We start from the raw sequence: 27,590 nt of genomic DNA, 5'->3' as shown, positions 1-27,590 counted from the left end.
TTTCAACCCACCACAACTACCCACCACTCTAAAGAGCATTTCATAAAAGTAACTGTCAGTGAACCATGCAACATCAGTCCAAACCAACACTCCTCCAAACTAAGTATTGACACTGCCACAAGAGCCCAGGCATGCACACTAAAAACTGATTCCCCGGAGGCATCAGGGGAGAATTTTACCTTAGAGGATAATAACTGCTGGTATGTAGAAGGCCTACCAGGCAGAAAAAAAAATACTTGTAGGAAATGATGCTGGAGTTATTTCATTATTAGGGTTGGTTGTTTTGTTGGGGTTTGGGCTTTTTTTTTCCTGAGGAAAGGATGGTGGTGGTATTTAAAACCGTAATACCTTCTGCTTCCTTTTCCAACAGAGAGACCGAGGAGCACGCACATCACATTCCTCCAACGTGCACTCCAAACGTGACATATGGCCAGTAAACCCAGAAATGGGAAAACAAATTAACTTCTCAAATACCTGGAGAATTCAACAGACATATACACACTGACCTGCTGATAAAAGAATGTATGAGGTCGCTGCTGAGGTCAGGGTATGAGCTGGGCTGCTTTTAAGACAATGCTACAGTGGGAATTGGACAGCTTTGGATTTGTAATGGCAATAGAATCATAGAATCAGCCAGGTTGGAAAAGACCTCAGAGATCATCAAGTCCAACCTATGACCCAACACCTCCTGACAACTAAAACATGGCTCCAAGTGCCACATCTAAGCCTTTCCTGAACACTTCCAGGGATGGTGACTCCACCACCTCCCTGGGCAGCACATCGTAATGGCCAATCTCTCTGTCTGGGAAGAACTTTCTCCTCACCTCCAGCCTAAACTTCACCTGGCACAGCTTGAGACTGTGTCCTCTTGTTCTGGTGCTGCTTGCCTAGGAGAAGAAACCAACCCCCACCTGGCTACAACCTCCCTTCAGGGAGTTGTAGAGAGCAAGATGGTCTCCCCTGAGTCTCCTCCTCTCCAGGCTAAGCAACCCCAGCTCCCTCAGCCTCTCCTCATAGGGCTGTGCTCTAGACCCCTCCCCAGCCTTGTTGCCCTTCTCTGGACACCTTCAAGTGTCTCAATGTCCTTCTTAAACTGAGGAGCCCAGAACTGGACACAGGACTCAAGGTGTGGCCTAACCAGTGCTGAGCCTTCCTCACAAGGACCATGCCATGCCCTACATTGTGCCTGCAGTAAGAAGAACTCCTGAAGAAGAGAAAAGAACTCCGCTGAAGTCATCACATGCTGGAGGCCGCTCAGAGAAGGGAAAAGCATCACAGGACTTGGATTTGGGATCTCTTCCTCCCCTCATCCAGCCAAGGACAGCACAAGACAGGGACATCTCTCCCTCTCCCTCCTCTCCTTCCAGCTGAAGGCCAGCACCCTTCCTGGACCTCCTTCAGCTAAAGAAATCATCTTGGATGGGGGTGGTAATATAATTCCTTTTGTGTTCTCTCTCTGTCTCCATTATTTTTTCCTCTCTCTCCCTCCTTCTGTTCCATCCACTTTACCCTTTCATAAATAGCCTCCTTTTTCATGTTTGACCTCCTTTGTGCCTTAATTTCAAACCATGGAAATGTTCAAAAAAGAACCAAGTCCTCCCTCTGGACCAAGACAAGCAGACATTGTAAAGCACAGCTTACAATGATGGGCATTTCTGGAGGGCTTCTGCGCTGTTATAATAGAAATTGGGACAGGAGAGTGTTGTGATTGTTATTGGGATATACTGCTGGATTTGGTCCTGAATAGACTCCACTGCTGGATTTGGTCCTGAATAGACTCCTCTTTGGATTCAGAAAAACTTGAAAATGTTTCCATATCTTGCATGAGTTTCTTAGAAAGCCTGGGCTGCATCCAAAGCAGCATTGCCAGCAGAGCCAGAGGTGATTCTGCCACTTGGCTCTGCTCTGCTGAGACCTCACCTGGAGTACTGTGTGCAGCTCTGGAGCCCTCAGCACAGGAAGGACATGGAGCTGATGGAGAGGGTCCAGAGGAGGGCCACGAAAATGATCAAGGAGTTGGAGCAGCTCTTCTACAAGGACAGGTTGAAGGAGCTGGGGGTGCTCAGCCTGGAGAAGAGAAGGCTCCAGGGAGACCTAAGAGCAGCCTGCCAGTACCTGAAGGGGGCTACAGGAAGGATGCAGAGAGACTGTTTGCAGAGGCCTGCAGGGACAGCTCCAGGGGCAATAGCTTCACACTAGAGCAGAGCAGATTTAGATTGGGTGTGAGGAACAAGTTGTTTGCTATGAGGGTGGTGGAACCCTGGCACAGGTTTCCCAGGGAGGTGGTTGAGGCTCCTTCCCAGGTGAGGCTGGAGGAGGCCTTGGGCAGCCTGATGTAGTTGGGGCTGTCCCTGCTGACTGCAGGGAGGTTGGATTGGATGAGCTTTGGAGGTCCCTTCTGGCCTGGACTATTCTGTATTTCTGTGACTCCACAGCAGCTCTGATCAAAAGAGAAGAACAGGCAGAAGCTCTCTTCCAGACTCAAAGTCACTTCTAACTTCAACAGCCTCATCTTCAGAGGCCTGTGGTGACTGGCACCATGAAAGAGCCCTACACATGCACTAAGAACACAAAATTGAAGATAAATACTACCCTGGGGGGATGTTTTCCAAGGCAGTGATAAAAGGGACCCTGTTTAAACACAGTGCTTTTGAACGCAGAGTGGCGCTTCAGCGAGCCTCACCACAATCGCTTCCCAGTCGTGCGATGCTTTGGAGTCAGCAAGCTACCAACATCCAAATGTTTATGGGCCTTGGTACCTTCTGCAAATCAGGAGGGAAATGTGCAAAAGCACACTCCTTTAAAATGGAGGAGTTGATCTTCAGCAGGTCAAGAGAGAGTCTACCACAGAGTGGTCATTTACTAAGCTTAATTAAAGATTGAAAGCGTTTCCGTTCTCTCCTTCACCCCTGTTTTGGACATAGGAATTTCACTCAGCTCATCAAAAAAGAAGCTTCCTGAATTCTCCCTCTTGACTACACCAGAAGTTAGAGTGCTACAGCGTGTGGAGGAGAGACACCAGCAATTTCTTGTCACAGTATTACAGTGTCACCAAGGTTGGAAGAGGCCTCAAAGATCATCAAGTCCAACCTGTCACCACAGACCTCATGACTAGACCATGGCACCGAGTGCCACATCCAATCCACTGTTGAACATCTCCAGGGATGGTGACTCCACCACCTCCCTGGGCAGCACATTCCAATGGCCAGTCTCTCTTTCTGGGAAGAATTTCTTTCTAGCATCCAGCCCAAACCTCCTCTGGTGCAGCTTGAGACTGTGTCCTCTTGTTCTGGTGCTGCTTGCCTGGGAGAAGAGACCAACCCCCACCTGGCTACAACCTCCCTTCAGGGAGTTATAGAGAGCAGTAAGGCCTGCCCTGAGCCTCCTCTTCTCCAGGCTAAACAACCCCAGCTCCCTCAGCCTCTCCTCACAGGGCTGTGCTCCAGACCCCTTCCCAGCTTTGTTGCCCTTCTCTGGACACGTTCAAGTGTCTAAATGTCCTTCTTAAACTGAGGAGCCCAGAACTGGACACAGGACTCGAGGTGTGGCCTAAGCAGTACTGACCACAGGGCAGAATGACCTCCCTGCTCCTGCTGGCCACACTGTTCCTGATCCAGTCCAGGATGCCATTTGCCTTCTTGGCCCCTCTTGGCCCACTGATGGCTCATGTTCTGTTGCTGTCAACCAGTACCCCCAGGACCCTTTCTGCCTGGACATGGTATCTTATCATGGTATCTTATCATGGTATTTTAGACCATGTGTGGCATAATATACAAAGAAAGATTAGTCTTGCTCCATGTGCTTTCACACCACGCTTACAAACAGCCTTCACAGTCACCTGGCTCTTAGCTCGATGTCCATAACCACAGGAAGCCTTTTCCACACTTTCCCAAGATCTTGTCCTCAAGATTTCTCAGTCAAGGAAAATGAAGGCACCTGGAAATGCTCTGAAGTTCAACAGGGCCAGGATTTTTTCTGGAATTCTTATCCAAATATTATCATATCAGATGTGCACATGGCTGAAAAAATGAGCTCTGAAGCAGCATTTATTGCTTGTTGTCACTTCACTTCCAGTTGTAGCCAACGAAGTGGGAAGTGTAGGAGGAAGCAATGTTTTAAATAGCTGTCCAAGTGTTTTCAAATTCCCCAATACAGCCCAGCATTACATGAAAAAATTGTATTTGCTGCCCTTTTGGGGAAGGGGGCATATCTTCAAATAGATTAATTTATCTGATGTGACAATATAAATCTTCCCAAACTGTTTATGCTAAGAAATCCAAATAGAAGCTTTATATATACAAGAACTGTGAAGACATCCTTGCACATATGTTTACTGGGGACTGTTGCTGCAGATCTATTGAAAAACTAAGTGAGAGCTTTTGGGGGTAGGAGGGGGGGAGGGGGAAGAAAAGGCAATTTGAAGTTATTAATGGAAGGAATTACAGAGAAAATCTGTGTCAAACAAAACAGATCTGGAACCCTGTGCCCAGTTCTGGGCTCCCCAGTTCAGGAGGGACAGAGACCTGTGGGAGAGAGTCCAAGGGAGAGCCAGGAGGATGCTTAGGGGACTTGAGCATCTCCCCTGTGAAGAGAGACTGAGAGCCCTGGGGCTGTTAAGTCTGGAGAAAAGAAGGCTGAGAGGGGATGTGATCAATGTCTGTGTGGACTGCCCTGGGTGACGCTGCTCTGGCAGGGGGATTAGACTCGATGATCTCTGGAGGTCCCTTCCAACCTCTCATGTTCTGTAGTATTGCAATACTGTGGGTGGGATGCTGATTAGCCAGTTAGGTGTGCAGTTAGAATAGGCAAAACTGCAGCTATCTAACTTCATGAACTATCATTTATTCAACATGCAAATAGCACCTGGAAGAACTGGCAAGACAAATGTTTGAAGCTGATGCAAACTCTTCAGAAAGCAAAAAGTATTTGTCATCAGTTTATGATATTTAATACAATTGAGCCCTAGCCAGGAAAGAAAACCAAAACAAACCAAAGTTCTATCTTGAACTGACTCTGAAACTGAACCCTGCCCAGAATATTTCATATCCAGACACTGGGCCAACTTAAAATAATTTCAACTTAAAATAGTATAGCTGTGATTTATGTCAGAGGATCATCTGTTGGCCAGCAGACCCGACCCCTTAGACTGGGAGTGTTTCAAATCATTCCTGCACACCAGAAAGCTGCCACATAGATGACTGTATTTATTCTATGTATTTCTGATGAAGCCAACGTGGTTGTAGCATAGTCTAACAATTTGTGTATGAAGTTTCAGGTCACAGGGGGATTTAAACAGACAAATTACATTAAAAAGGGGGAAAAAAAAAAGAAGATTGTGTTAATATTTTAATTAACCTGATCAGGAGCCTTTACATGAGAAGGAATTACTTCATGCTGTTGAAATAAGCAGCTTTTGTGATAACTTGGCCATTCTACTGCTGGCTTAAGCCAATTTACCTTTAGATACCTTAACAGTATTACTTATAACTAGGTCATCAGCTGTAACAGTTTCTATTTAGAGTTAACAGCAGCATTTAAGCCCAGACCAGGTCAATGACTTGAAAATCCTTGTTAACATAGAGCTTCAGCCACCCAGCGTTCTGGCTTGCACCTGCATCCATGGGCTCCCAGCAAGAGGAGGAGGCTGGCAGAGCAGTAATTGCAGGCAGTGAAAGAAACACTGCCTGCTCTGCACCCGGTCCCAGGGCTCTGGATATGATTATATGAGACAGAAGATGCTTTCCTGGCCAATCTAGAATGCTTCATTAGGAAATGTCATGGCAAAAATGGTGCTCACAACAGTTGAGTCCTGCACAAACAGTCATCACAGAGCCTAAGTCATCACAGGATGGTATGGGTTGGAGGGGACCTCTGCCAGAGCAGGGCCACACAGGGCAGGGCACACAGGAACACATCCAAGTGGGTTTTGGAAGTCTCCAGAGAAGGAAACTCCACAACCTCTCTGGGCAGCCTGCTCCAGGCTCCAGCACCCTCACACCAAAGAAATTTCTCATGTTGAGGTGGAACCTCCTGGGTTCCAGTTTGTGTCCATTGACCTTGTCCTGTCACAGGACACCACTGAGAAGAGCCTGTCCCCTTCTTCTTGACATCCACCACACAGATATTGATAGACATTGATCAGATCACTGATCTCAGCCTTCTCTTCTCCAGTCTAAACAGCCCTAGAGCTCTCAGTCTTTCCTCATCACATAGATGTTGCAGCCCCTTCATCATCCTCATAGCCTGCATTGGACACTCTCTAGAGTCATAGAATCATAGAATTGTCAGGGCTGGAAGGGTCCTCAAGGATCATGCAGTTCAAATCCCCTGCCTTGGGCAGGGACACCTCACACTAGATCAGGCTGCTCAGAGCCACATCCAGCCTGGCCTTAAACAGAAAGAACAGGCAAGAAATAGCCTCTAATCCTTCTAATACAATAACTTGAGATAGTAGGGAAAGAGAAAGAGAATGGAGAGAAAAAAAAAAAGACATATTAATGTCACTGGCTCTTGCTAAGTCACCTCTCCCATTGCCACCCTCAGAGAGGGAATGTGGACCTGATGGACCACTGCTCTGAGGCAGCAGTGTGTGCTCATTCATGTGTGCCAGCAATAGGGCACAAGGGAAAGGCTGTAGGTAGAAGGGATTTGAAGGAGGGTTCAAAGAGGAGTCTACTCTTTGAGGAAAATTACTGCCAAATAAGAGGGCAAGGTTAGATGGGTTAGTGTCAGGCTGGTGAGCTTGTAAAAGATGCTGCAAAATAAAGCAGATCTGGCATTCTTTCCATGAAACAGGTGAGCACACAGCTTCAGTAGATCTATGCAGCTCCTGTTCCAGCAAAAATCAAAGGTAGAGTGAGAAAATAGAAGCACAGAATGGTCCAGGCTGGAAGGGACCTCCAAAGCTCATTCAGTCCAACCTTCCCACACTCATCAGGGACATCCCCAACTGGATCAGGCTGCCCAGGGCCTCCTCCAGCCTCACCTGCAAGATCTCCAGGGACGGGGCCACAACCACCTCCCTGGGCAACCTGTGCCAGGGTTCCACCACCCTCATAGCAAACAACTTGTTCCTCACATCCAATCTCAATCTGCTCTGCTCTAGTGTGAAGCCATTGCCCCTGGTCCTGTCCCTGCAGGCCTTTGCAAACAGTCTCTCTCCATCCCTCCTGTAGCTCCCTTCAGGTCCTGGCAGGCTGCTCTTAGGTCACTCTGGAGCCTCCTCTTCTCCAGGCTGAACACCTCCAGCTCCCTCAGCCTGTCCTTGTAGCAGAGCGGCTCCAACCCCAAATCATTCCGTGGCCCTCCTCTGGCCCCTCTCCATCAGCTCCCTGTCCTTCCTGTATTGAGAGCTCCAGAGCTGCACACAGTACTCCAGGTGAGGTCTCAGCAGAGCAGAGCCAAGTGGCAGAATCACCTCTCTGGCTCTGCTTTTGATGCATCTTTTGATGCAGCTGAGGCTGTGATTTGCCTTCTGGGCTGCAAGCTCACAATAGCCTTTCCTAACCAGCACATAGCACACAGAGTTACAAAACAGTCTGAGCAGAAGCACTGTAGAGGAAGTGGTTAGAAAATCTTTAAGGAGAACTAAGTCTTCAGCTGCAGCCAGAAGAGAACTGGCGCTTTGCCAGAGTTCCAACAGACTCAGACATTTGATAAAAATCTAGAGAGCTGACAAAAATCTCAGAACTACCAGAATGCCTTCTTTGGATGTACTGTAAAATAAAACCACTTCAGAGACCCTGTTTGTTTTCCTGTTCAGCTTAAATATGCATTACTGCTATTCAGCTAAACATCACGCACTTTCTCCTCTATTTTTAAGTCCAGTAAACATTCTAGACATTCCTAGTATGTATCACAGGCTCTCCCTATAGAAGATGATAAAAATACACCACTGTGCAGCACACAGATTCACTGCAACCCTGCTGCTGCTATCTGAGGAGAAAAAGACCATGTATTAATGCCTATAACCAACAGGTGCTTTCTAACATGCATCTCAGAGCCAGTTTGTGTCTGTGTGTATTTTAACTGCATTGCTGCGTTAAACTTTCCAGTGCCTTCCAAGCATCTGTATCACAAATATATACTTGACCAATTCCAAAACTTCAGGGAATGTTCACATGGGGTCAATGGTGCCAGGCCCAGCTGGACAGCTGGAACCAGTGGATCAGCGCTGGGTCTGGTCCTGTTCAACATCTCCATCAATGGCATTGATGAGGGGACAGACAGACAGAGCCTGCTCAGCAAGTTCGCTGAGGATACCAAACTGGGAGGCTTGGCTGAGACACCTGAAGGCTCTGAGGCCATTCAGAGGCTTGGACAGACTGAGAGCTGGGCACAGGGGAACCTGATGAGGTTCAACAAGGATGAGTGCAGTGTCCTGCACCTGGGAAGGAAGAATGAACTCAGCAGGACAGGTTGGGAGGGGATCTGCTGGAGAACAGCCACAAGAAGAAGGACCTGGGAGTGCTGGTGGGCAACAAGTTCTGCATGGGACAGCAATGTGCCCTGGGGGCCAAGAAGGCCAGTGGGGTCTTGGTGGGCATTCAGAGGAGTGTGTCCAGCAGATCCAGGGAGGTTCTCCTCCCCCTCTACTCTGCCTGGTGAGACCTCCCCTGGAATACTGCATCCAGTTCTGGGCTCCCCAGTTCAGGAGGGACAGGGATCTGCTGGAGAGAGTCCAAAAGAGAGCTACCAGGATGCTGAAAGGACTGGAGCACTCCCTGGTGAGGAGAGGCTGAGAGACCTGGGGCTGTTTAGTGTGGAGAAGAGAAAACTGAGAGAGGATTTAATCAATGTCTATAAATATCTGAGGGCTGGGGTTCAGGAGGGAGGAGACAGGCTCTGCTCAGTTGCACCCTGGGATAGGACAAGAAGCAATGGATAGAAACTCCAGCACAGGAGGTTCCACCTTAACATGAGGAGGAAGTTCTTCACTGTGAGGGTCACAGAGCACTGGAACAGGCTGCCCAGAGAGGTTGTGGAGTCTCCTTCTCTGGAGACTTTCAAGTCCCATCTGGCTGTGTTCCTGTGTGACCTGTGCTGGATTCTCTGGTCCTGCCCTGGCAGGGGGCTTGGACTCAATAATCTCCAGAGGTCTGTTCCAATCCCTAACATCCTGTGAGCCTCTGATCCTGTGATGACTGTTTCAAGTTAAAAAGAAAGCAAATCAAAATAAACTGAAACACACAAAAAAACCCACCCAATGAATAACAGAAAAATTAAGAATATAGAAAGCTAATTACAGGTGGGGAGGAATGGGGGAGACTGCTGACTGTACCTCTTCAAACATTAAATACTTCAGAGTGTGTGTCACCCACTACTCTTCATGCATAAAGGGCTTCACTACCTACTCTCTGCACAGCCTGCCAATACAGTTTAACAGAAGGAGTTTCTCACAGAATGAAGCTCTTGACAGCTGAGGAATGGGGAGAAGACTTGGGTGAGATAATGGAATCACAGTCCACAGTCTCTCTCCATCCTTCCTGTAGCCCCCTTCAGGTACTGGCAGGCTGCTCTTAGGTCACCCTGGAGCCTTCTCTTCTCCAGGCTGAACACCCCCAGCTCCCTCAGCCTGTCCTTGTAGCAGAGCTGCTCCAACCCCTTGATCATTCTTGTGTCACTCCTCTGGATCCTCTCCATCAGCTCCATGTCCTTCCTGTGCTGAGGGCTCCAGTCCTGCACACAGTACTCCAGGTGAGGTCTCAGCAGAGCAGAGCCAAGTGGCAGAATCACCTCTCTGGCTCTGCTGGCAATGCTGCTTTGGACGCAGCCCAGGCTGTGATTTGCCTTCTGTGCTGCAAGCTCACACTGCCTGCTCCTGGCCAGCTTCTCATCCATCAGCATCCCCAAGTCTTTTTCCTCAGGGCTGCTCTCTCTCACCTCCTCCGTCAGCCTGTATTGAGAGTGAGGATTGTTCCAGCCCAGGTGCAGAACCCTGCACTTGCTCTTGTTGAACCTCATGAGACACCATTTCTCCAGCTTCTCCAGATCCTTCTGGATGCCATCCTGTCCCTTTGGTGTATCAACACCACCACTCAGCTTGATGCCATCTGTCTCAGAGCCATGAAATTACTGGTGTATCCCAGCTATTGATTAAAGGGAGGAGAGTTTCAAAGAAGTAGGGAAAACTACAAGGAAGTAGTGTGAACTGCAGTCTTGGTCTACAGAAGCAAAATGTGCACAACCCTAAGCCTAGCCCCAGCCAAGCAAAACCAACCCTCACCTACTTTCTCAGTAGATTTCATTGACTGATATCATCCCAACAGAAGCACTTCTTGTGACATGATTACTTCATTAACACCCACATGAGTTTTCTCCTGCGATTCCACATATTAAACAGGACAAGGAACTTGTAAACTTAATAAAAAAAAAAGAGACTAATCACCACCTACAATTTATACTTAATGAACAATTTACATCTTCCTGAGGAGTAAAACTGCATCCAGGATGGAATCCTGTGGCATTTTCTTTTATGACTTCAGACAGTGCAATGCGAGTGGCTGAGGGGAATGTGTGTCTCACTGCCTGATGTGAGTGAGTAACTCTGAGCTGTTCTGTGAACAGCAGTTGTCATAAATCCTGTGGTTCTTTTAATGTCCTCAGACCTTCCCTGGATGTAAAGAGAACTGCTTGTTCCAGTGCAACGTAAAGAGGCCTAACGAAAAGGTCAAACCAGACTCCAATCCTAGCCAAAAAGTGATGATTTGGTTGCCTTCTGCCCTTCCTTTCCAAAGCCATAACTTCTGTAGGCAGGATGGATGATTTTTCCCCTCCTTTATTCTCTACCAAGTCTAACCTGGAGGTGTCATCTTCATCAGTGGCCCCAGATTTCTTCAGAACACAACTTCAGTGAGGATGGCTGAGGAGGCTTTGGGCCAGGGAGGAGCTCAGGAGGGTTTTAAAGGCCAAGGAGGAGATGAGAGGAGGGTTTGGGTCAAGCTGAAGCTCAGGACAGTTGTGGCTTCATTTTGGGCTGCTCACTCCAAAGCTGCTGCCTGGGGCGGGCAGGGCAGGTGACTTTCTGCACCTTGCCTCTGCTGCCAGTTGGCAGGTGACCCATCCTTGGTCTTCCAGGTGTTCAGAAAAGGCTTAGATGTGGCACTTGGAGCCATGGTTTAGTTGTCAGGAGGTGTTGGGTGACAGGTTGGACTCGATGATCTTTAGAAAGTGGGAAATCTGAACCTCTGTCCTGCTGAAGAGTGTAATTTCCTGCAGGGATAAGCATTTGCTTAGATCCTTTCAGAATGGAGCTGTATCAGCCTCGCCCAGTTCAGTCCAGGGCTCTCACTGCTGCAAGGCAGGAGAGGACAGACTTACAAGTAAGTGTTTGTCATCAGTGTGGCCCCAATGAGTATCTTACATTCCTGAAAGCATGAGGCTTTGCTCCACCAAACCACAAGAGCTGGATTCAGAAACACAGAAGTAACTGGCAAGCAAAGCACTGGGGAGCAGGGACATCAAAGAACATAAAAGCCATGACAAATTATTCCCAAGGAATAGAGAGCATGGAACTTCTGCCACCACTTACAAAGTCCCAGGAAGAGCTGCAGTTGCTGGGAGCTGGGAAACGTGAAGAGCTCCCAGCTACACTGAGGGCAAAATGTCCTTATCAAACTTCCCTCTGGGTAACACCCTGGCTGCACAAGGGCATGGACAACACGGGCAGTTATCAAGAGCACTTTAAACCCTATTTATGTATGCATTCATTTATTTAAATTATTTATTGGTTTGTTTATTTTGTTGTCCAGATTCTGCCTTCATCAATGGGAATGGAAATTCAAGTGCAGACTCCCAATGAAGGTAGATCAAGGTCTGTTCCAAGAGGCAGCAGCTCTCCAAGAAGAGAGGATCTTTCACTTTGCATGAGAAAGCTTGTAAGAGAAGGCTCCCACTGTAATACAAACAGGGTGACCAGGTCCTTTAAAATACACCTGGAAGAGAGGGAGACTTGCAGAGAAGGAGCGAAGTTTCAGATGATACTGGAGATACCCATGCTAAGGGCACCCAAGGCAAAAGCTTCCCTGTTCAATCTGTATTGCCAGGAAGGTGGCAGAAAGGACAAAATTCCTGCTTACCAATTCTCTGGAGCCTGTACACACCCTGGTTAGAAAAGGTACACAGCTTCAACATCCTCATCAGTGACACTGATGAGGGGACAGAGAGCCTGCTCAGAAGTTTGCTGAGGATACCAAACTGGGAGGCTTGGCTGAGACACCTGAAGGCTCTGAGGCCATTCAGAGACTTGGACAGACTGAGAACTGGGCAGAGAGGAACCTGATAAGGTTCAACAAGGATCAGTGCAGAGTCCTGCACCTGGGAAGGAAGAATAAACTGCTCCAGTACAGGCTAGGAGGTGATCTGCTGGAGAGCAGCCCCAAGGAGAAGGACCCGGGCGTGCTGGTGGGCAACAAGTTCTGCATGGGACAGCAATGTGCCCTGGGGACCAAGAAGGCCAAGGGGATCCTGGGGTGCATTCAGAGGAGTGTGTGCAGTGGATCCAGAGAGGTTCTTCTCCCCCTCTACTCTGCCCTGCTGAGACCTCCCCTGGAATATTGTATCCAGTTCTGGGCTCCCCAGTTCAGGAGGGACAGGGATCTGCTGGGGATAGTCCAAGGGAGGGCTAACAGGATGCTGAAGGGACTGGAGCACTGCTTGGGGAGGAGAGGCTGAGAGCCCTGGGGCTGTTCAGTCTGGAGAGAAGTCTGAGAGAGGATTTAATCAATGTCTATAAATATCTGAGGGCTGGGGGTCAAGAGGGAGGGCACAGACTCTGCTCAGTTGCACCCTGTTGTAGGACAAGGGGCAATGGATAGAAACTCCAGCACAGGAGGTTCCACTTCTCAAAGAGCACCATGTAACCCTACTCCACACATTTTTAGGAGGAATTCTTTGGAGCTAAGTAGAACTTGCAATGCTTAGTTTATATAAAATTCTCCTGGTTTTCACAAAAAGAAAAATACATATAGATTTAGACACAGAATGTTAATGCTGAGCTTCTTGCCATTGGTTATCGACATTCCTGGATACCGAGGGATGCTACTCAACAGTGTCTGCCCGAAACATCTGTGTCACAGGGAATCTGAAGGCAAGTGTCCATACTGAATGGAAGTGTGCATACTCTCAGGCAGGCATACTCAGGCACAAGTAGTAGTTTCTACCTATTGTCAGTAGAGCAGAGGGACAGGATGGCATCCAGAGGGACTTGGACAAGCTGGAGAAGTGGTGCCCACTGGAACCTCATGAGGTTCAACAAGAGCAAGTGCAGGGTTCTGCACCTGGGCTGAAACAATCCTCACTGTCAATGTAGACTAGGGGAGAACATGAGAGAAAGCAGCCCTGAGGAAAAGGACTTGGGGGTGCTGGTGGATGAGAAGCTGGGCAGGAACAGGCAGTGTGAGCTCGCAGCACAGAAGGCAAATCACAGCCTCAGCTGCATCCAAAGCAGCATTGCCAGCAGAGCCAGAGAAGTGATTCTGCCACTTTGCTCTGCTCTGCTGAGACCTCACCTGGAGCACTGTGTGCAGGACTGGAGCCCTCAGCACAGGAAGGACATGGAGCTGATGGAGAGGGTCCAGAGGAGGCCACAAAAATGATCAGGGGGTTGGAGGAGCTCTGTTACAAGGACAGGCTGAGGGAGCTGGGGGTGTTCAGCCTGGAGAAGAGTAGGCTCCAGGAAGACCTAATAGCAGCCTGCCAGTACTTGAAGGGGGCTACAGGAAGGCTGGAGAGAGACTGTTTGCAAAGGGACAGGACAAGGCACAGTGGCTTTAAGCTAGAGCAGAGCAGATTTAGATTGGATGTTAGGAACAAGTTCTTTCCTATGAGGGTAGTGGAAGACTGGCACAGGTTGCCCAGGGAGGTGGTTGAGGCTCCTTCCCTGGAGGACAAAAATATTCACTACTTCAGCAGAGGCTTACTCCACCTCCTTCTTGCTAAATTCATTCATATCTGCTCACTCAGGATGGTGTCAGCTCTGCTAACTGAAGCTTTTTACATCCATTTGACAACGTGCTACAGGTCCAATGCCTTTTCCAGCCTCCTGGTTTCCAGGATGCGGCAAGCAAGTCCTGCATGTCTACTGACCTCAGCTCCCTCTGTTGGACTACAGCATGTCTGTATCCTAAACCAGAACAATTTCCTTTGAGGCATATGTGGACAAAATGGTAGAAAAGTGTTCCAAAGATAAGATTAACAAAATGAAATCTAGTCTTCATCAAATTCAAGCCCTGTTAATCAGAATGGTCTCCATCCCTTTGATAACTATGAGAAAAGTACTGCTACCAGCTGCTGCTAAGGATGCTTTTGTACATGGACAGCTCTCATGGGAATTAGTAGGAGATCATTCTGAGGAAGAAAAAGCAGCTAATAAGACAAAACTAATCTCTGCAGGAAAAAAAACTCAACTTGAGGAGCAATATTATAAAAATCTTTGGCACCCCTGAATGCATTTTTACTCCTTATGAAGCTATAAAGACTGTAGGGTGCACAAGGGGAGAATAAAACATTACTTTTGTAAAGTTCTCTAAGGACAACACTGCAGATGTCACCACAATAAAGATTTTCAGGCCAACAGTTTTTGATCCTCCTGCATTTTCTCTGGCAACCCCCAGGACTGATTTAATTTGACACTGTATGCTTGCTTTCTATTTGCTATGATTTGTTTACAGGCAAAAACACTAGAGATGTTTTTAATATGTTCAAGAAGAAAAACAATCTGAACTTGAGTCCTGTGTCCAGTTCTGGGCCCCTCAGCTTAAGAAGGACATTGAGACTCTTGAACGTGTCCAGAGAAGGGCAATGAGGCTGGGGAGAGGCCTTGAGCACAGCCCTGTGAGGAGAGGCTGAGGGAGCTGGGGTTGCTTAGCCTGGAGAGGAGGAGGCTCAGGGGAGACCTTCTTGCTCTCTACAACTACCTGAAGGGGGGCTGTAGCCAGGTGGGGGTTGGTCTCTTCTCCCAGGCAACCAGCACCAGAACAAGAGGCTTGAGGAGGCCCTGGGCAGCTTGATCTAGTTGGGGATGTCCCTGCTGACAGCAGGGAGATTGAACTGGATGAGCTTTGGAGGTCAGTTCCATCCCAGACCATTCTAGGATTCTATGATTCTAAGACTCTACATCACAAGGCAGACCATGTATGTTAGAATATACAGAGTTTTAAATCCTTGTTATCCTCATCAAAAGCATTTGTGAGAAACAGCAAAATCTTTTTTACCACAGTGCATTTATTTAAAGTTTCTGAGATTTGAATAGGAACTAATAGATTTCCCAGGATATCTGATGTTCCCCAATTCCCTGTGTGACATCAGAAGGCACAAATCCAGGCTGGGCAGGGACTGGCTGGAAAGCAGCTCTGAGGAGAGAGACTTGGGGGTGCTGGTGGACGAAAAGCTCAACATGAGCTCTCAGTGTGCACTTGCAGCCCGGAAAGCCAATCAGATCCTGGGCTGCAGCAAGAGAAGTGTGGCCAGCAGGTCAAGGGAGGGGATTCTCCCCCTCTCCTCAGCTCTGGTGAGACCCCACCTGGAGTACTGCATCCAGTTCTGGAGCCCCTATTACAAGAGGGATATGGAGGTGTCCAGAGAAGGGCCAGGAGGATGATCAGAGGGCTGGAGCACCTCTCCTATGAGGACAGACTGAAAGAGTTGGGGCTGTTCAGTCTGGAGAAGAGAAGGCTCCAAGGTGACCTAATTGTGGCCTTCCAGGATCTGAAGGGGGCTACAAGAAGGCTGGGGAGGGACTTTTGAGGGTGTCAGGTAGTGATAGGACTGGGGGGAATGAAATGAAGCTGGAGGTGGGGAGATTCAGGCTGGATGTGAGGAGGAAGTTCTTCAGCATGAGAGTGGTGAAGCCCTGAAATGGGTTGTCCAGGGAGGTGGTTGGGGCCCCGTCCCTGGAGGTGTTTAAGCCCCGGCTGGATGAGGCTGTGGCCAGCCTGATCTAGTGTGGGGTGTCCCTGCCCATGGCAGGGGGGTTGGAACTAGATGATCCTTGTGGTCCCTTCCAACCCTGACTGATACTATGATACTAAGTGTGAGCATAATGACTGCCAGGATGTAAAGCTAACTATGCAGACACTGGATGCTGCTGGGCTGCACAGGATTTGTTTTGCATGAACTATGACATCTGGAGCCAGTTCAGCTTGTCTGCAAATACTTTATATATCACTGCCAAGATGACCAGAGAGTCATCACAGACACTGAAATAGACCTAACTACAAGGAAACACTGGAAGAGGCTGCCCACGGGGGGTGTGGAGTCTCCCTCTCTGGAGATATTCAAGCCCTGCCTGGATGTGTTCCTGTGTGATCTGCTCTAGGTGCTCCTGCTCTGGCAGGGGGGTTGGACTGGATGAGCTTTCGAGGTCCCTTCCAGCCACTAACATTCTGTGATGCTGTGAAAATGAAAAAACAAAAGTATTTTATATATATTTAAAAGAAACATGAAAAGATGCACAATGCAAATATCCAAGAAGCCACTGCTCCCAGAAGGGAACTGGCCTATCATTAACTGAGTGGGCTGACAAAACTGAGCACTTCCAGGGGAAAGTAGCTGAAAATGGGACAAGATGGTGCCCAATGCCAGCACAAGGGGCAGTGGTGGAAGCTGAGGCAGAGGAAGTTCCATGGAAACAGGAGGAAGAATTTTTTTCTCTGTGAGGGTGACAGAACCCTGGAAGAGGCTGCCCAGGGGGGTTGTGGAGTCTCTCTCTGTAGAGATATTCAAGCCCTGCCTGGATGTGTTCCTGTGTGATTTGCTCTAGGTGCTCCTGCTCTGGCAGCGGGGTTGGGTGGATGAGCTTTCGAGGTCCCTTCCAGCCCCTAACATTCTGTGATTTGTGGAGTCACTGAGGTATTTTGGAGAGGAAAGCTGCAAAGTTTGAACTACTTTCAGATTTTTAATTTCCAAGCTCAGCTGAAGAAGTCAGCAGTGTAAAATTAGTATGTCAAAATGTGGGAAAATCAGACTGTAGAGAGGGAAAATTCCATCAAGTTTAAGTTGCTAAATGTGAGAAATGGGATGTATGCCTATGCACAAGATCATTTGGAGGGGGACAATCAGAGTACCTGAGAGACAGCCTTTGGCCTGGCTGAGCTGAAAGATGTGCTTACAGCAAGAGGAAGACAGAAAGAGATTCCCACAGGTACTGTTGCAGCATCATACATCAGCATTGCTTTCCCCGTAACTGCAGTGGATCTAGAGGTAAAATCCAGAATCCCTATGACCCATCAAGATTCACCTATGAACAGGGAATGTACACAAATGTTGTCTCTTTGGAGAAGCAAACAGAATCACAGAATCAACCAGGTTGGAAAAGACCTCAGAGATCATCCAGTCCAACCTATCATCCAGCACCATCTAATCAACTAAACCATGGCTCCAAGTGCCTCATCCAGGCTCTTCCTAAACACCTCCAGGGATGGTGACTCCACCACCTCCCTGGGCAGCGCATCCCAATGGCCAATCTCTTTGTCTGGGCAGAATTTCTTCCACCATCCAGCCTAAACTTCCCCTGGCACTGCTTGAGACTGTGTCCTCTTGTTCTGGTGCTGGTTGCCTGGGAGAAGAGACCAACCCCCACCTGGCTACAACCTCCCTTCAGGGAGTTGGAGAGAGCAAGAAGGTCTCCCCTGAGCCTCCTCTTCTCTAGGCTAAAACTCAAAACATTGCTAGAGTGAGCAGTTCTCTCTGCAGCTCGACTCTTGTCATGGAAATGAAGCTCAACAGACACCAGAGTGGCGAGTCCCTCAGCAATCCTGGTTGGTCACTATCCCTTTACAGAACCTTGGGAAATTATCCAACTTTTCCGTGCTTTTGTCCTTCCCTGTTTGCCTTGCCTGTCTGGAACGGCAGGCTTTAATGTGATTGAAGTAGAGAGTGATTATCTCTTTATCTGTGTAACACTAGAGGTCCGTGCTGGAGTTCCCAACATTCTCAGCCGGGGCCACTAGGTGCTGCTGTAATATGAGTAATTAAAGTAATAGCTATTATCAAGGAAATTTCTGCTACTCTAACTGTGGACTGTTTCAAACATCCTGTAAGCCAGAGGGGAAAAAGCCCCCAACAACACAAAAAACCCAACAAAACCTATTGTAAAGCTGCACATCTTTTGAAAGGGGAGAACCAAGAGCCTCAACTCTTCATTTTCCCTTTCACCTTTTGCAGCTTTGCAGAAAAGAAAGGGGGAAAAAAGAGCTGAAATTCCTCCCTCCCCCTTTGAAAAATGCACTGAATTAATGTAATTGTTCTTTTTTTTTCTACTCCATTTCTACTTTTAAGACCAGCTTCAGCAGTCTGCTCTTATGCAAGCTCATCCAAACCGTTAGACTTCAAAGCCCCTGCCAGCCAATCGTGCACCATAGAATAGAATAGAATAGAATAGAATAGAATAGAATAGAATAGAATAGAATAGAATAGAACAGAACAGAACAGGTTGGAAAGACCTTCAAGATCATCGTGTCCAACCCATCATCCAACACCACCTAATCAACTAAACCATGCAACCAAGCACCCTATCAAGTCTCCTCATGAACACCTCCAGTGATGGTGACTCCACCACCTCCCCGGGCAGCACATTCCAATGGGCAGTCACTCTCTCTGTGTAAAACTTCTTCCTAACCGCCAGCCTAAACCTCCCCTGGCGCAGCCTGAGACTGTGTCCTCTTGTTCTGGTACTTAACCACATCCTATTTAGGTGTGAGCAGGAGGGCAAAGTCCCCAGCTCAGGGGAGCACCTTTGGAACTGCAAATTACTCAGTAAGTGCATGATGGTGTTCCTGAGGCTCAGATTTTGTACCTGCCAGCTCCACTGCCTTCTAAGAGGGCTTTATCTTAAACGCAGTTGACTAGCCACAAACACAGAGGGAGATTAATAAGACTCCATATGAATCACAGCCACAAAAATGCTTTTCGCCTGAGAGTATTAAAATGTCTTTTAAGCAGCTGCCAACTATAGCTCAGAGACCTATATGACTAAAGTGCTATTTCTGAAAGGCTTGGAGTCAGTGCATCTAACTGGACTTTGCAGTGGACAATCCAAAAAGGCTATTTATATTCAAAAATAATTTGGCAAGCCTTGTTCATCATACCACTTTTCCAGACACTAAGACTCCATTTAAAAATTTACTCTTGGATTTACTGCCCTTAAAACACAAAAAAACCCACAAACAACCCAAAAACCCAACAAACCCACCCAAATCTAAAGGAAAATTAAAAGTGAAATGAAATGAAAGCATGAAATAATGAAATGAAATAATGAAATGAAATGAAATAATGAAATGAAATGAAATAATGAAATGAAATGAAATAATGAAATGAAATGAAATAATGAAATGAAATGAAATAGTGAAATAATGAAATGAAATTAAATAATGAAATAATGAAATTAAATGAAATAATGAAATTAAATGAAATAATAAAATTAAATGAAATGAAATGAAAATGAAATGAAACGAAATGAAATGAAATGAAATGAAATGAAATGAAATGAAATGAAATGAAATGAAATGAAATGAAAATGAAAATGAAGTGGCTCATCAGAAGTCCAGGTCTGCTGAGGCACTTCTGGATTAATTAGAAGTGAAGTTTTGCTGCTGGGCTACCTCAAGACCCAAAGTTAAGCAAGCATAGAAATGAAGTGAAAAACACAACATGCATGGGGGAAGGGGGAAACCCCCAAACTACCAGGTACACAAGATGACAATTAGGGCTTTGTCATAACTGTGGGACAGAATATTCACAGCCTAAATAACCCACATTTAAAAGCATTGTAGGAAAGCGCAGAGGTGCCAACACAGATGAAAATTGCATTTTAGTCTTACCATTTGAGACTGGCTCCGGGGACAGCCATTGATAGCTTCAACCTTTTCATTTGCTACATAAAAACAGTGAGGAGAAAAGCAGAAGTAAACAATCAGAGAAAACTTTCCTTTCCTCTCTCTGGCCAAAAAAAATAAAAGCCCAAAACAAAAACAAGCCAAAAAAACCCCAAAACCCACCCCCAACAACCCGAAACCAGAAGAAGAGCAGAAAAGACAGAGCACTGAAGTGCCCAGGGCTCTGTTGACAGAGAGCTGCTCTCTAAGTGCAGCTCAGCTGTACAGTAACAACACTCTGGTTAGCAGCAGTTGCTGCCACATGCCAAATCATGCGAAGGGGGAAGTGCGAAGGAGGTCGCTGCTAATTCTTCAGCCCCCTGCAAAATAACTGCTGACATGAAACCTTCCACAATTGTCTTTTCAGGGTCAGGATACAGTTTCAAGGCATCCCAGAAAGTATGAGCTCTCCAAGTAACGAAATGCACACATGGGAGACATATGGCTTAATGGAGCATTCATTTCTGACAATTCAAAGTGTGCAAGACACAGCTCTGGCCATTTAAAGTACAGTTCGGCAGCCGCTTCCAAACATGCTCACACAAACATCTCTTTTAATTAAGGCGAGGATGAACCACACAAACATCAGAGACATATGGACCCAGTCAGACTGCATTATTCAGGGTTCATCTTATTGTTAAATACATTCAGCTTGAATTATATATACCCCTCCCCCCCCCCCTGCCACGAGGAGTCAGCTCGCAGTGCTCCTCTCAGCCCCGGGTCTTACCGATGATCTGGATGATTTCTGCTAGCAGAACTCCATCTGCAATGTCCTGTTGCAAATCCTTGATCAGCCGCTTGTGGCCAGATTTTGCTAGGTAGTGGTTAGCCCAGTCAGTGTAAATCTGCAGAGCAGGGGGGGGGGGGGGAGGGGAGGAGGGCACGGGGGAGAGGGAGAAGAGGGAAGAGAAGACAACGAAACTTTTTAAAACAAACATTGGCTTGCACACCAGAACTATACTGGATCACATTCCCATTTAAGAAGTCAGCACCAAAGGAAACTATTTTAGTGTTGAAGTTTTGGGCCATTAAAAAAAAAAAAAGAAAAGAAAAGAGAAGAGAAAAGCCCCAGCCATGTCCCCCCCCCCCTTCCATTCTCTGTTTTATTTTAACTTCAAATGATTCAGACTGTTTCATGAGGGTTCAAACTTGCTGTGACCAAGCAAAATTCCCCTTATGACTACAGAGGAAACTCCTGTCATAAATCAGCCACATCCACTGCAATTCCACCTCCCACCGTGTTTCTACCTCTCTGCACACCCCCCACCCCCACCCCCCCCCAAGCACCAACTTCCACCCTCTGGGGCTGCCGAAGGGACAGAGACAGCAGAGACGTGTGCCTGTGTTTTGGTAAGACTTCAGCAAGCTGCTGCTGGGGATCTTGCCCCTGGCGATGGCTCTGTGGCAGTTTCTGGAGTCATCACCGTGCCTCCCTGCACAGGGCCAAGTCATTTGTCCCCCTGTCTGAGGTGCAGCCTGCTGCCATGTGCACAGAGCAGACTGAGAACACCAGATGTACAGTAGTCTCATGGCTGGAATTAGAGTATATATGCTGGAAATACACTGTGCTCTTCCTCTGCCAAAAGAGGAGGGGGGAGAGGGAGGAGGGAGGGTGAGACTGAGCAGCACCAAATACTTAGCAACAGGCAGCACAGAAATGGCACTTATCAACAAAAGGTTGAGAAAGACCAGCTGAACTGCAGCCTCCAAAATAAGGGGGGATGGGGGAGAAGGGTGTTAAGAGAGGGGTTGAAGGCATGATTCTATGGGTAGATTCAGACTGGATGTTAGGAAGTTGCTCCCCATGAGGGTGGCGAGAGACTGGCACAGGTTGCCCAGGGGGGTGGTGGAAGCCTCATGCCTGGAGGTTTTTGCAGCCAGGCTGGATGTGGCTGTGAGCAACCTGCTGTAGTGTGAGGTGTCCCTGGCCATGACAGGGGGGTTGGGACTGGATGATCCTTGAGGTCCCTTCCAACCCTTACAGTTCTGTGATTCCATGATTTCATAAAGCATACCCAGACACTGAGAGAGCTTTCAGTAACACCTACAGCACACCAAGGGGAACCAGGTTCCCTTTGGGTGAGGAGAGGAATAGACTTCACCTGTGGAAGGAAGAGTGCCCCCCGAGGAAGGGCTCAGACCATTCTGCTGTGCCCCAGCACGCAGAAGCAGCTCGGACTAGCAGAGCTCAGTGCAGGGGTGGCACACAGCTGGAGGTATCAATGGCCCTTGGCAGCCAGCACTGGCTCCCTTTTCAGGATGTCTGTGGCCTCTCCTCACTTCACAAAAAAATAGAAAAGGACTTCTGCAGAACCTCCCACTGTGCAGGGTGCTGCCACAGAGAGAAATCAGAGATATGTGACAATGCCACTCTGTAGGTACATGTAACAGCTAGGGCTCTGTCTCTGCTGAGAACATGGTTTAAAAATGTGGGAATTGCACCTCTTCCATAACACCAACATGAGATCACTTTATAAACATCCTTTTATTTCATCTCATGGACCCTTGGGAGAGAGGGGTTAGAACCCAACTTGTGACCAGAAAAACAGAGGCCAAAGTCATCAGCTACTTGCTTAGGACACCAAAGATATCTGTGGCAGAGCCAGGGCAGAGAAATGACCAGCCCAGAGCTTACCTGGAGAATCAGCATCTACTTTCATAGAATCACAGAATTGTCAGGGTTGGAAGGGACCCCAAGGATCAGCCAGTTCCAACCCCCCTGCCATGGCCAGGGACACCTCACACTACAACAGGTTGCTCACAGCCACATCCAGCCTGGCTGCACAAACCTCCAGGGATGAGGCTTCCACCACCTCCCTGGGCAACCTGTGCCAGTCTCTCACCACCCTCATGGGGAAGAACTTCCTCCTAACATCCAATCTAAATCTACCCATTTCTAGTTTTGCTCCATTTCCCCCTTTTCCTCTCAAACCCAGAGCACCTGGACTCTGTTGGAGTCTCCTCCCACCCCAGGTGTGACCACTTGGCCCTCCCCACCCACTGCCCTATTTAATCCCACCAGGCAAGGCAGCAGCCCCCAAGCTGAGCCCATCTGGGCTGAGGATCCTCCTCTCACTCTGGTGAGTGCCCCTGGTGCACACTGGGTGGTGGTGGTGGTGACAACAAAGGCCGGGGGGCCTGGTGGCCCCCCGGTTGTTAGGGCTATGATTGATGACTCCTCCAATCCCATCCACGGGTGCTGGCTGAGCCTCCTCACTGGGGCTGGGCTCCTCTGAGTGGTATCTTGGCTGGTGAGGGTCTTGCCCCCAGCTCTGGGCTGGGTGCAGGAATGGTGGTGGTGGAGCAGGAGCTGTTTAGTCATTTGATAAGATGCTAATTACAAATTTTTTACCTGGAGGTCCCTGGAGCCTGCTCTCCTCCTTCAATAAATCTCTGCTTTTGTGCCTCATTTACAGACCCTTTCTTCCCCCTCACTGCTGCTTTCCAGAAATGAAGAAGGAAAGGAGGAAAAAAAGCAATAAAGCCTATGTGGAAAATGCACTCACTTATCAATCAGCTCTGAACAGGAAGCCTTCTTGACCCCCAGCCCTCAGATATTAGTAGACCTTGATCAAATCCCCTCTCAGTCTTCTCTTCTCCAGACTGAACAGCCCCAGGGCTCTCAGCCTCTCCTCATCAGGCAGTGCTGCGGTCCCTTCAGCATCCTTGCAGCTATCCCTTGGACTCTCTCCAGCAGATCCCTGTCCCTCCTGAACTGGGGAGCCCAGAACTGGATGCAATATTCCAGGGGAGGCCTGGGCAGGGTAGAGGGGGAGGAGAACCTCCCTGGCTCTGCTGGACACACTCCTCTGAATGCACCCCAGGACCCCATTGGCCTTCTTGGCCCCCAGGGCACGTTGCTGTCCCATGCAGAACTTGTTGCCCAGTAGTACTCCCAGATCCTTCTCCTTGTGGCTGTTCTCTAGCAGATCACCTCCCTGCAGCCTGTACTGGAGCAGTTTTTTCTTCCTTTCCAGATGAAGGGAATATATGTAACATATACATATGGGTTTGTAATAAAAAGCTGTCATATTTCTGAAGATGTCCTGCTCTCCTTGCAGGAAAATAACAACTTCTGTATGACTCTATATGGAATTAGGATCATAGGATTGTTAGGGTTGGAAGGGACCTCAAGGATTATCCAGTTCCAACCCCCCTTCCATGGCCAGGGACACCTCACACTGCAGCAGGTTGCTCACAGCCACATCCAGCCTGGCCATCAAAGCCTCCAGGCATGAGGCTTCCACCACCTCCCTGGGCAACCTGTGCCAGTCTCTCACCACCCTCATGGGGAACAACTTCTTCCCGACACCCAATCTGAATCTGCCCATTTCTAGTTTTGCTCCATCCCCCCCAGTCCTATCACTCCCTGACACCCTCAAAAGTCCCTCCCCAGATTTCTTGGAGCCCCTTTCAGATACTAGAAGGCCACAAGAAGGTCTCCTGGGAACCTTCTCTTCTCCAGACTGAACAGCCCCAACTCTCTTAGTCTGTCTCCACAGCCAAGGAGCTCCAGCCCTCTGCTCATCCTCGTGGCCCTTCACAGGGCATGTTCCACACAGCAAATGCTCACTGCTCAGCCCATGTTCACATCCTAAGGATTCCTTTGCTCTCTGAGTACCTCTGTCACAAATTTTATCCTTCTTCATTAAAAGAGGCAGAAAATAGGTCTACTCATTTCTTCCCTTTTCCCTGCAGAGGATCACCAGGTGGTTTGCCATTGTTTTCTTGGCAGCTTTATATACCTCCACAGAATTAAATTGTGGAAGTGGATTCAGCTACCCTATAGCCAAAGGATGCTGCTGTTAGAAGGAGCCCTAAATTTCCCTGCTGCACCCAGAACTCTGCTTCAGTAGCCTGTGTTTTCACTCTCCAATACCCTTTTTTTAATGAGTGATATGAAAGGCTCCATTGAAATGCTTTTTAAAGCCAGCTGTAGCTCAGGAAGTTTCTTCATCAACTATATTTAATGAAGGCCAATGACGGGGGGGGGGGGGGGGGGGGGGGCTGTCTCTAAAGATTTTTGTGGGCACTTTTAATGCGAGGTGTCCCTGTCTGTGGCAAGGGGGCTGGAAATGGATAGTCCTTGGGGTCCCTTGCAGCCCTAACAATTCTGTGATTCTATGATGATAAAAGAGACATCCCACACCCACAGCATCATGCACTCCCTGCTACTACCACTGCAACTTCAGCCATTCTCGTACAGTAATGTCTCAGCTATGTTTTCTGAGCTATCACTATAAGCAGAACTATCTTCTGTATTCCAATGAAACTGATGTCCTGGAACACACAGAATTTGATACCTACTAATATTAGTTTAGTTTGGTTTCATATTACAAATAAAAATACTCACCAAGCATTTCCTTTTTCACTTGTCACACCCACACACAATTTCTTGAACCCATCCTAATTCTGACTGCAATTTGAACTATGCTCTCCATATGAGCAGCTGCTTTGCAAGTAGCTAATACTCAAAGAATGGACTTCCCCCACCTATTCCCTTCATAAGTTTCTTCTCTCATTAACTGAAAAGTGACAAGCACAGAGAATGTAAGCAGTGTTCTGTAAACCAAAGATTAATAGAATGGAATAAACCAGGTTGGAAGAGACCTCAGAGATCGTGTCCAATCTATCATCCAGCAACACCTAATCAACTAAACCATGCAACCAAGCACCCTATCAAATCTCCTCCTGAACACCTCCAATGATGGTGACTCCACCACCTTCCCAGGCAGCCCATTCCAATGGGCAATCACTCTCTCTGTGCAGAACTTCTTCCTAACCTCCAGCCTAAACCTCCCCTGGCGCAGCCTGAGACTGTGTCCTCTTGTTCTGGTGCTGGGTGCCTGGGAGAAGAGACCAACCTCTGCCTGTCCACAACCTCCCTTCAGGTAGTTGTAGAGAGCATTAAGGTCACCCCTGAGTCTCCTCTTCTCCAGGCTAAGCAACCCCAGCTCCCTCAGCTTCTCCTCATAGGGCTTGTGTTCCAAGCCCCTCACCAACTTGGTTGCCCTTCTCTGGACACCTTCCAGCAAGTCAACATCTTTCTTGAATTGAGGGGCACAGAACTGGACACAGGACTCAAGGTGTGGCCTAACCAGTGCTGTGTACAGGGGCAGAATGACCTCCCTGCTCCTGCTGGCCACACTGTTGCTGATACAGGCCAGGATGCCATTGGCCCTCTTGGCTGCTTGGGCACACTGCAGGCTCATGTTCAGCCTACCATCGACCAGTACCCCCAGGTCCCTCTCAGCCTGACTGCTCTCCAGCCACTCTGACCCCAGCCTGTAGCTCTGCATGGGGTTGCTGTGGCCAATGTGCAGAACCCGGCACTTGGATGTGTTCAATCTCCTGCCCTTGGACTCTGCCCATCTGCCCAAACACTTCATACCAAAACTTCAGTGATGGTATTTTGATACTCATGCAATAGTAGGGGAAAAAAATATAAAATACTGGGAGGAAGGAGTGGCAAAAGTGGAGGTTGGTCACTTCAGGAGTATTCCAAGAAAAACACAGTGGGACCCTGTTGTTAACAGAGACAATACCAACACTCAGCTGGCAGTGGAATGTCACATTTAATTCAGCCTCTTTCTGTAGGGATTACAGCTTGCATCTCTTTCTCCCTGTCACCATAGCATGCCCCTTCTCATTCATCATCAATTATAGGTTGGACATGATGCTCTCTGAGGTCTTTTCCAACCGGATTGATTCTATGACTCTTTGATCTCACTCTTCCACAGACCCAACTGCTCAAGTGTCAGCTGTACAAAATGAAAAGCATGTAGACAGACCTATGAAATGGTAGTGATATGTGTGCTGTAGATTAAATTCTCTGATGCAAATATAAGGAGAAGCAGAGCCTCCCCTCTCCACACTTTTGCTGTGTCACTGTAACTACACCTCTTTGATATTTTGTCTTTGACTCCTTGGGATGACACAAAGCTGCAGTGCACATCGTCACCAACAATACTCAGTTTTCAAAGGACAGGAAAGTCACGCAGAACAAAAGGCAAAAAACCTTCATGCAACAGTCTGCTTTATATAGGTGCCCTCCTTTCAATGGGTGCTGAACACCCCCGAGGAGAAGCTGTGAGCAGCGCTTCCCCCTCCTATTCAGACCTGGCGGCGGTCCCGTCCTGCACTAGCTATGCAGTAATGTTTCCCCCAAATCCTCATATCTGAGATTTTTCTGTGATGTGTCTGTTTCAGAGAAGCACACAGACGTGAACGTTCGCCGTTGCCACACTTCCTCCCCGCTCCGCTGGTCGCCCCAGTAACCTCCTGCCTTACAGCTGCGCCCGGGGCCAGCCGCTGCAGGCTTACTCATTTCCTCCCCAAGCTTCCTCCCCTGCCACCCTCGCTCCGCAGCCGTGGCTGACCAGGGAGCAGATGACCTCAGCGCCAAGCTCCGGTCGCGGACTGCCTCCGGGAGAGCCACGGCTCTCTGCGACGGGGAGGAGCGGTGGGGAACGCGGCAGCCCCGACCTTGCGCCCGGGTGGTCCGAGCCCCGTCCTGGCGCCCGAGGGCTGAACTGCTTGCAGCACCAAGCCGGGTTTGACAGGGCAACCCCCAGCTCGGCCACAGCCTGCTCATGTTAACAACGCTTTCCCCTAACATTCCTCAACCGCTCGTCATCCTAACCTTCGGGAGAGCAGAGGAAATCAGCTCTGTTACCCAAATATAGTTAGGAACTTCACCTCCATGCTTCACAAGGA

General features: G+C 48.3%; 1 protein-coding gene across 7 annotated transcripts in view; it reads right to left on the bottom strand.

Annotated features, from left to right (window-relative positions):
* NAV3 (neuron navigator 3) overlaps positions 1-27,590 on the bottom strand; it is a 451,810-nt gene that overhangs the window by 192,172 nt on the left and 232,048 nt on the right. For all 7 annotated transcript variants that reach the window (XM_054173934.1, XM_054173935.1, XM_054173930.1 and 4 more), the window contains exons 2-3: positions 20,602-20,719; positions 19,818-19,870 (exon numbers count right to left, since the gene is read on the bottom strand). In XM_054173934.1, the coding sequence (XP_054029909.1) occupies positions 19,818-19,870; positions 20,602-20,719 (171 nt within the window). The remainder of the gene's footprint in view (positions 1-19,817; positions 19,871-20,601; positions 20,720-27,590) is intronic.

The sequence above is a fragment of the Dryobates pubescens genome, chromosome 27 (assembly GCF_014839835.1).
Source record: "Dryobates pubescens isolate bDryPub1 chromosome 27, bDryPub1.pri, whole genome shotgun sequence".
In the NCBI taxonomy this organism is placed as follows: Eukaryota; Metazoa; Chordata; class Aves; order Piciformes; family Picidae; genus Dryobates; species Dryobates pubescens.
The sequence above is the reverse complement of the archived record's forward strand: the minus strand, read 5'-3'. Positions and strand labels throughout refer to the sequence as shown.